General features: G+C 37.4%; 1 protein-coding gene across 5 annotated transcripts; it reads left to right on the forward strand.

Moving 5' to 3' along the window:
* Nucleotides 1-217: 217 nt before the first annotated feature.
* LOC120081419 (immediate early response 3-interacting protein 1-like) lies at nucleotides 218-10420 on the forward strand. Of its 5 annotated transcripts, none has more exons than XM_039036265.1 (3): nucleotides 236-351; nucleotides 9662-9744; nucleotides 9838-10420. In XM_039036265.1, the coding sequence occupies exon 3, from the start codon at nucleotides 9901-9903 to the stop codon at nucleotides 10132-10134; it is 234 nt and encodes a 77-aa protein (XP_038892193.1). In that variant the 5' UTR covers nucleotides 236-351; nucleotides 9662-9744; nucleotides 9838-9900; the 3' UTR covers nucleotides 10135-10420. The 5 variants fall into 5 exon arrangements, with proteins under 5 accessions (XP_038892190.1, XP_038892191.1, XP_038892193.1 ...); XM_039036264.1 differs by having other exon boundaries at nucleotides 9841-10420; XM_039036266.1 differs by having other exon boundaries at nucleotides 255-351; nucleotides 9665-9744; nucleotides 9841-10420.
* Nucleotides 10421-10942: the final 522 nt, after the last annotated feature.

Raw genomic sequence — 10942 nt, forward strand, 5'->3', positions numbered from 1 at the left:
TTTTTTATATTTAAAAATCCCCTAATTTTAACTTTAAATCATATATAAAAATAAATTAATATAAATTCAACTATGGTTTTATTAAATAATCTGTTTTCAAATTTTTACGCTTAAATTCTCTACCAAACAAACTTGGAGACACTCGTAATTAAACATAAATTAAATATTATTTATATATATATATATATATATATATATATATATATATAAACTAGATGCATCCTCTCCGTGTTTCTTTTCACAGCCTCTTTTCTTTTCTATGATTTATCCGTCTCTCCATCGTTGTCGCAGCCACAGCGAAAGCGCTACTGATTTCTCTGCTCTCCGATCTTCCTCCCTCATCAGTTACAGGTACACACTACACACCAACTGATTTTCTTTATTTTCTCTTATCTCTTTCTCTATTTGCCACCACGCCTTTACTAAGATCCGAAATGATTTCAAATCCACTGTGATTTGAGATCCTTCCAAATCCAACCTCCCAAACGCTGGGTTTAACCATTTTTCCCTTTTTCCAATATTAATTTCTTGTTCAGAATGGTTTAATCTAAGTTTCTGGTTTATACATATTCATGTGCGTTTAATACATTTAATTTTCTGCTCTTGATTTCTAATTTACCTTTTCTTTTGTCTTGTGCTGGTTTCTGCTATTTGTTTATTTCTCTAGTATTCTACAAACCCCTACTTTGAGCTAATTTTATTTAGTTTCAAGAGATATATAGTTGTAGTACTTATGGAATATTGAGACTGAGACAACTATTTTGGATTTGTAAGTTCCAAAACTGGTTCTGTGAAAAACTGTAGGTAAAAGTTAGCAGTAGAAGTGATATTTTAAATTTTATAGTTAATACATTTTCTTTTGTTTTCTCTGAACATCTCCAGTGACCCATTTCACCTATGGGTTTAGTTTGCATTCAATCAAAGTCTGTGTCAGGATTCATTTAGGTTATATGGTCAACCAAAAAGTGTACTTAGTTTCTGAAGATAACTTCGTACCAACTTCACCTAATCTTTGAACGGGGATAAGAATAAATGCTTAGACAGCAACCGTCGAGTTGGTTATAATAGTTAGTGACTATTATATTATGAAATTATAATAATCTGTGTTTGGAGTGTCGACTATTTTAGTCTAGGTAGGAAATAGTAAACGCTGTAACAAAGAGTGAAAGAGAAGATGGGTAGGAAATAGTAAACACTGTAACAAAGAGAGATTTGAAATAGTAATACTATATTAATTGTAAGTTATAATAGTTGGAAACATCAGTTATTATAATTGGAGCCCCAAACATGGAGTGGACTATATTATAATTGGGATGTGATGAGGGTGTTATGGGTGTGTCAACCTAGTTGAGATTGTCGGGTGCTCTTGCTGATCCCTTAATCTCTTTGTAATTCAAGTAATAGTCTCTTTTCATTTTATCAATGAAAAGTGTTGTTTCCGTTTAAGAAAAAAGATACGGAGTGGACTATAATAACCTACTCCACCAACTTGAAGACCATGCAAAATTAGATGACTCTTGCTAACTTAGAGAATGATGCATAAACATCTTTTCGAAGAGTTCCATGAAAACATTATTAATATCTAATCGATAAATAGCCCAATAAAGAGGCACCCTCTCAATGAGAATCAAACCAATTCTAATTGGTTTAATCACAGAAGTGGATGCATCTTCTATCGTTTATTGATAACATTGTAAGGACCATGAGGGGAAGGGGAAACGGATCTCCAAATTTAATTTGAAAGGAGAACATGAACAACTAGTTCAACATCCATTGTCTACTGCCATGCAAGTATGGTAACAACATGAACATAAAAATGTTTAGTAGAGTAATTTGGAGAAAGAAGAACATTAAGCAAATTGTTTCAGTTGGATACGGAATTGGGATGGGTATTTAGAAGAGTAGTTGGTGCCTGGTGGTTGAGCTTATCCAAACTTGAGAGAAGATAATCCTTAATGAACTAAGAGATTAGAAGTGATATTAAACATCCCTCAACCAAATTATCACGTCTCTTCAAAAGATTAAATAAAGTTTACAGTGAACTTATAACAACGTTGAGGATTGGCTGTCCAAAAGATTGAATTAACTTTATAAGACCAAATTACAAGTTCTATTCAAATGATTGGGTTACACTCACATCCCCAGGGAGTTGGTTTGCTGCTATACAAGCATTGGATTCGAGATTTGGGATAAGAAAATTGCAAGCCTGTCCATAGGATTGAGGATGTGGAGCAAAGGCCATCCCAGACATTTTCTCACTCATGACATATCCTTCCAAGGACTTGCTTACCTGAGAAGTTTTAAAAGGGAGGGCTTTCCAATAGGAAAATATCCAGTGAATGCTCGAACATCATTTTCATCACCTACTTAGATGGCATGTGGGAGTTTGATGCTTCTTCTTCGCCAATGGTATTTGGGTATCTTCTCCCAACAGACTCCGATAAAGTTAAGCTTTCTTTTACTAATGAAAACCTTTTGTACCCCAACATAACAAAATAAATTATATAAGGTTTGATTTGTGCTCCTGTTGAGCTTGTGCATTTATTGGGGTTATTATTGCTTTGATGAATTCAATTTTCTTCAAATGTATACTCATGCCAAACCTTAATTCTGTTGAATAAGGTTCTCTTGTACTGCAGCATGTAGTGTCAGATTTTGTAATTGAAAGATTCTTTTATTTGGAGGAATGAGGATTAGTTCCCTGATTGAAAAAAAGAGAAACTAAGCCAAATAACTGGAATTGTGCGTTCGGAATTGCTTTTAAATAATATAGTTTGGAAATTCAAGAAAAGAATGAGGATGAATATATTGGGGAATCTCAAGAACATTATTCCTGAAATGTGTTTCCAAGCTTCTACAACATTGTTTGAATGGTAAAAAATCTCTTGGAATGCTATATTTGCCACAGCAGTTTGGAGCATATAGTTAAAAAGGGAACTTTTTTTTTCCCTTCATTTTTTGAGGATATGAGGGTTGATATCCCTTTCCTTAATTTTTTTTTTTTTGGATAAGAAACAATTTCATTGATTAAATGAAATTCATGGGTATCCATTGGTACACGAGGACCCTAATCATAGGGTGTACAAAAAGACCATTTCAAAGGGAGTGCAAAAGGCGTTTCTAATTTGCAACAAGGAAAGAAAAATTGTGATTGTGTATAGCCTGTAAACCTTTGCACAAAAAAAAAAAAAAAAAGGCATTGTGTATGATGGTATCAATAATGGCCTTTGTTGTCTTAGTCTTGTCTTGAAAGATTCTAGCATGTCTTTCATCCCAAATCTTCCACAAAATAGCATAAATGATGCTTAACCAGAGGCGTTCTTTGTCAGTTTTGAAAGGAGTCTAGCCGATTAGTAGGTGAAGCCAACTTTGCAAATCATTTGGAAGGACTATAGACCAGATGAAAGCAGAAAAGACTTCCATCCATATCCCTCTAGAGAAAGGGCAGTCAAAGAAAACATGTTGAGCATCTTCATTGTTCATTTGACAAAGGCAGCCCCATGAGGGAGATAGGTGGATCCAAGGGCATCGTTTTTGTAATCTGTCCATAGTGTTTAGACAAGAGTTAGTGATTTCCCATAGGAGGAATTAAACTCTCTTTGAGCAGGGACAACTCCACAATTTCCTGAAAAGGCCAGTCGAAGGTGAGAGTGGGTTGGATATGAGGGAAGAGTATAAAGACTTTGTATTGAAACCAGTGTGGCTAAGCTTCCATATCTATTGGTCTTTTCTATTAGTAAGGTTCAGACTTGGAATAAGATGAGTAAGAGCAGCCCATTCTTCAATCTCATCTTCTTTAAGTTTTCTTCTAAAGTTTAAGGACCAAGAACAATTTGTAGCATTCCAAGTCTCCTTAACAGAAATATTTTTTTTGTGGTAGATAGCCGATAGAGCCTAGGAAAGGTCTGTTTTAGGACAGAACCAGCAAGCCAACAGTCTGTCCAAAACGCTGTAGAGGAACCATCACCAATCTCACACAGTATATTCCCATAGATAAGGTCCATTTGATGCAGGATGTGTTTCCAAGGGCTTCTGGTTGATAAGCTTTTGTGTTCGGCAGCCTTGAGATCAAAATGGTGTGATCCATATTTGGCTTTGATTAAGATCCTCCAAAAGGGCGTCTTTCTCCAAATGAAAACGCCAAATCCATTTGGCAAGGAGGGCTTTGTTTTGTTGTTTAATATCAGTGACCCCTAATCCCCCTTCATCCAAAGGTTTCTTCAGTTTGTCCAATTGTAATAAATGAGATAGTTTGTTATCCCTGTGACCTGACCAACGAAAGTTTCTAAAACATCTGTCAATGGCATCAATAATTTTCCCAGGGGCCAGTCTACCTTCTTTTGAAAGGAAGCTGTGTTGCCAAGAGTGAAGTCTCTTGTCAATTTTGTCTAAAATTAGCTGCCAGAAGATAATTGTTGTTGGTTTCCATAAAGGGGCAGACCTAAGTATGTGGTAGGTCATATCCCAACCTTACAATCAAATCTATTGGCAATAGATACCACCCAATCATCCTCGCAATTGATACCCAGGAATTCTAATTTTTTTTCTATTGACGTTGAAACTGAAAGAAAATTAAAAAAGAGTTATTAAATTGAAAAGGTTTTCGATCATCCTCTCATTGCTAATGGAGAAAAGTCTCATTAGCAAAAAGGAGGTGATTGATGTTGTGAGGTGAGTTTGGGATTGAGTATCCGCTAATAAAGCCTTTTGTATCTGCCAAAGTGAGGATTCTGCTAAGACTATCCATGATGATAATGAACAAGAAGGGTGATAATAGGTCACCTTCTCTAAGGCCCCTAGTTTCTTTAAATTTCCCCGTTGGTTTGTCATTTATAATGATGGAGAAATTTGTGGTAAATATGTAGCCTTTGATCCATTGTCTCCATCTTGTGCCAAAACCCTTTGCAATTAACAATTCATCAAGGAAATCCCAATCCACCTTGTCGAAAGCTTTCTCAATGTTGAGCTTGATGGCCACCCTTTTAATTTTCTTTGCATGCCAATCTTCGATGATTTCGTTAGCAATCAATGAGGCATCCAGAATCTGTCTACCTTTCCCAAAGGCTGATTGATGGACTGTGATGGTAGATGGAAGGATTTTTTTGAGGCAGTTTGATAGAACTCGAGCAATAATCTTGTAAAGGTCCGTAGTGAGGCTGATAGGTTGAATTTCCCACCTTCTTGGCATCAACTTTTTTGGGGATAAGGCAAATATAAGTTTTGTTCATGTTGGCATTGATGATTCCATTCTCAAAAAAATCCTGGAACACTCTTTAAACCAGTTTTTAGAGTGTTCCATGATTTTTTAAAGAATCCTGATGTGAAACCATCGGGCCCCAGAGTTTTGTTAGTGCCTAGAGCCTTGATTGCTGTCCAGATCTCAAGTTCTGTAAGGGGTGCCTCCAAAAAAACTTGCTTGTTCTTGGCTGATAGGATCCCATTCCAGAGGATAAGGAATAACTCGATTACCTGGTTTTCTGGTGAAGAGATTTCTGTAAAAAGAGATGAATTCAGCCTCTATATTGGTGTCTTTAACCAAACTTATGTTCTGGTAATTGAGAATTTCTGTAATATAGTTTTTCCTCTTTTTTGCAGCAGCAAATTTGTGATAAAAGGATGTGTTTTCATCACCATTGATCAACCAATTTGTTTTGCACTTTTGCCTCCACTTTAATTCCTCATTTGCGTTTAGGGAGAGGAGCTGATTTTTAATCAAATGTCTTCTATCAGCAAGATCACAAGTTATGGGACCATTTTCAGATTCCTGATCAATGGAGGCCAATTCCTTTTGTAGAGAAGCTCTCTGTGTTTCAATGATACCAAAAGTGGATGAATTTCCATGCTTTGATTGCCAACTTCAGACTCTTTAACTTTTGGTTAAAGCCATGACCAGGATGCCCAATTAATGGGTGTCTGCACCACCATGAATCAACAAAAGGGAGGAAGTCTTTGTGGTTTAACCACATATTTTCAAATCTGAAAGGTGCAGGACCCCAATTTTGGTTGCCAAGGGTTAAAAGAAGGGAAAATGGTCTGATGTTGGCCTGTCCAATCTTTTCATGGATGCATCACTGAATTTTGATATAATAGAAGCAGAACAAAGGAAACGATCAATTCTTGTATGTGTGGGATGCATGCGTAAATCAGACCAGGTATATTTCCCATTTGTGAGGTGGATATCAATGAGTTCCCGCTGGTCAATGAAGGAATTGAAGGCCAACATATCTCTATTAGGTCTGTAGCCATTGGAGTTTTCTTGTGGCCAACGAATGAGGTTGAAATCTCCCCCAATGATCCAGTTTTCATCCACAAGGCAGAAGAGATCATGGAGCTCAGTTATAAAATGTTCTTTTTCAGGATCATATGGTGGGCCATAGACACATGTTAACCAGAAATTGTAACCATGATCAAGATTGAAAAGGACAGTGAGGGAGTATGAACCTTTTGTAACTGAAGAGGCACTAAAGGATGGGGCGTTCCACATAATAATAATGCCTCCGAAAGAGCCATATGCATCCATAGATGTCCATTAGATCCCTTTAGAGCTCCAAAGAGATTTAATAAAAATAGGGTCGATATTGTGGCTTTTGGTTTCTTGGAGAATAACAATGGTTGGGTTGTGCTTAGTGATTAGTCTTTTGATGGTGGCTCTTTTCTTCCATGATCTGAGACCTCTAACATTCCAAGAGAGAATTAACATTAAGATGATTGTGAGCCCTCCCTGTTCAAGGCCTTAGCCTTCTTTTCATAAGAAATGGAGCATTCCAAATTCTTGACTTCACGTAGGCCTCTCCTTTGTTTTTCTGTAAGTTTGTTTCTATTCTTTCTTGTAGGTATGGACCGAATACAGAGGCTGCATTCTTCAAGCCAGGGAGCCAGGGCAGCAAGGTGTGACATAGGATTCATGGGCTCTAAGTTATGGTAGGGTGGAGGGGAAGAGAGAGTCTGGCCAATGTGAGTCTTTGTGGCTGGGGGATCCCAAGGCACTCTGAAGAGGGCTAGTGAGGTAGCAATTAGAATCGATGTCGGATAAATGTGGGATGATAGCTGTGGAGCATTTGTTGCCAGCAATGAAAGTAGACTGTTTATGGTTGATAGTAACATTTTTTGGTTCGATGTGGGATTTTGGACGGGGGTGGAAAAACAAGGTTTGGTTGGGAGGAGGATGAGGTGGGAACTGTTGAATGGGTTTCCCACAAAAGGGATTGTTGCTGAAGGGCAATTGGAATTCCTCTGGTAGGTAATATTGACCAACGGTTGTTTAAGCAGATGGTTTTGTTTGGAAGCAAAGTCAGGTGGCAGGGCTGGAATTTTGCTAACAGTGAGGGCAGGTTCTGGTCTGATTGGATCCAAAGGTGTGGGGGCTGAGGCCAAGGGTTGATTTGTGGGGCCCGAGATAGAGTTAGGAGGTGGTGGGGCCAGGGATGGGTTCAGAAGAGGTGATGGTGAAGGACAGGTGGGCCCCAAATGGTTGACCAAAAGGGGGTGAGGGGATTGTTGCTGAAGGGCAGTTGGGTTTCCTCTAGTGGGCATTATTGACCAATGGTTTTTTAAGCAGATGGTTACCAATGGGGTTTTAAGCAGATGGTTTTGTTTGGAAGCAATGTTAGGTGGCAGGGCTGGATTTTTGCTAACTGTGACAGGCTGTTTTGATATGTCAACATTACTTTTGAGTCTCTGCTGCCTCTGTTCAGTAAATTCTGTCCCAACAGAGTACTTTTGTTGTGTAGGATCAACATCAATGGGGGAATTTGAAAATTTAACACTCTTCGTGCCCATGTTTGCCAGTAGTTTGGCCGTAGTGCAATGGATTCCGGCGATAACCCCTATATGGTAATCTGCAATAAAAAACGGGTCATTCGCAACAGCTATGGCCAATGAGGACGTTGAGGGAAGCAAAATTTTTGCCGGGAGGAAACCAGATTGGTTTCTCTTGACTTTGATATTGATCTTCGTCAAATCCATTCTGTTGAGGGTCTTTTTTGCTACTTCCATTAGTCCTCCACAGGCTTTCCCAATGTATTGGAAAGTTTCTAAGGTCCATTTGTCGAAAGGGAGTCCTCTCACTTTTATCCATCCTCAATAAGAGGGGACAACTTGTTTTTCGTGAAAAACATTTTGGCTTCAGGGGGAGAAAAGGACTTTGTAAGAACCAATCTTTTGCCAACCATTGTATTTTCCAAGGATTTTTGCTTGTTCCTTATCTTCACATCTCAGGATGGCCTTGTTGGGCTGAAATGGTGAAAAAGATCCATAGGCTGTGATTTCCGGTTGTATGGCCTTTAGTATTTTGAACCAATCGTCATGGAAGTTTTTCCATCTGATAACCACAATATTGTGGGTGAAGATAGGTGTTAGGAGAAGAGAGAATGGTAGTAGTTGGTTGGTTAATCAATGTTTTTGGCCTCATTAATTTCTTCTCTTTGTTGTCTTTATTCTCTTGCATCTCTTGTTTCTCTTTGTCGTTCACATCAGCCGTATTAAAGAGGGCTTCCTTGTAGGTGGGTTGTTGGCCAACATTATTGTTGGTGGTAGAGTCAGATCTATAAAAAGTGGTGAGGTCTATGAAGAGTTTCCAGCCTTTGCATTGTTCACCCGAGGGAATAATGATTCAATTTCTCCCACCATTCTAGTCTAGTTTCACCAGTTCGATGGAGAAGCCTTTCTTGCTCGAGATTTTTTCTATCCAGATGACTTGATCATCAACTCTGATTTCCTTGAAGAATTTTTGGTTTAATGGAGCAGTATGGAGGGTTCTCATGGCCTCTGTGATCCATGGAGGGTGCTCCAGTGGACAATAATGGAGAAGGACTTGTCTTTTGTTCTCTGTTATGCAGACTTTTGTGCCTCGAGAAGATGGGTCTATGTCGATCTGGAAAAGTTTCTTTTCGAAGGAAATCTTGCAGGTAGGCTGTGTCATGTTGATAAGATGATTGATTGTTAAGCAGGAGCATGGCAGCAAGCATCTTCAGGTAGGTCATGGGTGGGGTTTGGGGAGGTGGGGGGGAAGAAGAGGGAGAGAGGAAGGAGGATGAGCATTTTACTGTTGTGCTTTTCGATTCATAATTAGAAAACCATCACTAACACGGAATGCCAAAGATGTTTCCAATTGTTAACTCGAAACTATGGTTTTGTAGTGCCAGTAAAGATTTACACCAAAAGAAAGCAATGAAAACAGTGGAATGGAGGACTTCTTCAGTGGATCTGGCTTTGTCGTTGAAAATCCTAGCATTATATTCCATAAAATAGCAGCAAGAAATAGAATTATCCCCTTCCTTGTTTGACAATATTATTTCTCTGCGTCAAGATGTAGTCTAGTTCTGTTGCTGCATTCTCTTTTGGTTGTGGAAAATCACAGGAGAATGTTCCATTGGTCGATGAAGTGTCTTATTCTTTGTTTTCTTTTTTCATTTGTTTATTGCATTATTTTCCTCCTACTTTGTTGTCATTATTGGTAAAACAGATGTTTGTGTTAATTACTGTTAGTTTTTTTCGCGTTATATAAAATGGATTTGTTATTTTCTTATAGTTCATGGGCTATTTGAAGTTTGTTTCATTTGAGCTTCATAGGCAAGTTTGTCTCATGCTAGAATTTCATTCTCTTAATCGCTCGTTCAAACATCCTTTACCCAATCCTTTTATCTTTTATGATCAAACACAGCAGATAGCAGAATCCCCAGAGTTTCATTTGTTATTTTCTTAGTTCATGGGCTATTTGAAGTTTGTTTCATTTGAGCTTCATAGGCCCAAGTTTGTCTCATGCTAGAATTTCATTCTCTTAATCGCTCGTTCCAACATCCTTTACCCAATCCTTTTATCTTTTATGATCAAACACAGCAGATAGCAGAATCCCCAGAGTCAGAACCCTCTCCTGAAGTGTGTTTCGAGTAGTCGAGGTAAATGGGTCTGTGGACACTACTGGAGGGTTGTCTGCTTCTTGCGAATGCACTGGCAATTCTAAACGAAGATCGTTTTCTTGCTCCTCGAGGATTGAGCTTCTCTGAATTCTCGGGAGGTAGAACAAAGTCATTCAAGGGGCAGCTTATTGGCCTTATCTACGCAACACAATACTTAAGAGTTCCTCTCATAATGCTAAATGCAATCTGTATCTTTGTAAAGTTAGTATCTGGATGATGAGTTGCTTATGTGAGATGTGAACTTCATCTCTTGAAAAATATTTTCTGCCATATTATTCCTGTTTTCTCTGTTCTAATGTAACAATGGGCTACTGTCTCCTTCTGCATTTGTGGAAAGTCATGTTGCACCAATAGCCAAATTCTTTTGGGATATCTCAAGGTTGGAGGACAGAAGATATGGCTATTTTCTTATTATTTTTAAAATGTTTCCCTTTTGAAGTGAGATGGGATGTGGTATTGGTTTCATATTTGTTTGGATCAAGATTACACTATTTTGATTGTTATGCAAATAGGTATTCTTGGCATGATTTGTTATATATTCGTCATATTTTCACTCTGGAAATTTGATGAATACTTGTCATATTTCTTATTATTATCTTTTTTTTACCCTTTTTTTTTAAACTTATTTTTTAAATAAACGACCTGTTTTGAAAAACAAAGAGCAAAGAAAAACAACTGATTAATATGGAAAAACGTGAGTTTTATTATAAATATGTTAAATTGGGTATAATGTACATGTTTATTATTAGTATCTATTGGTCTTGTCACATATCCATTACTTCACGTGTCATGATTTTCTATTTGCCAAATTGCTTATAGATAGTGACATTTGATGAGTTTTGAAAGACATACATTGGACAAAGTTCATAAAATTGGAGAAAGTGAAGAATTTAGAGAAATTCCTTATTTTATACTTTGTTAATTTATATATCTTGTTTAATTTATTTTAATATTTATTTATTTATTATATTATATTATATTATATTATATTTGTTTTAATATTATATTTTATTAGTATCTGTTCT

This window comes from Benincasa hispida, chromosome 7, assembly GCF_009727055.1.
Source record: "Benincasa hispida cultivar B227 chromosome 7, ASM972705v1, whole genome shotgun sequence".
In the NCBI taxonomy this organism is placed as follows: domain Eukaryota; kingdom Viridiplantae; phylum Streptophyta; class Magnoliopsida; order Cucurbitales; family Cucurbitaceae; genus Benincasa; species Benincasa hispida.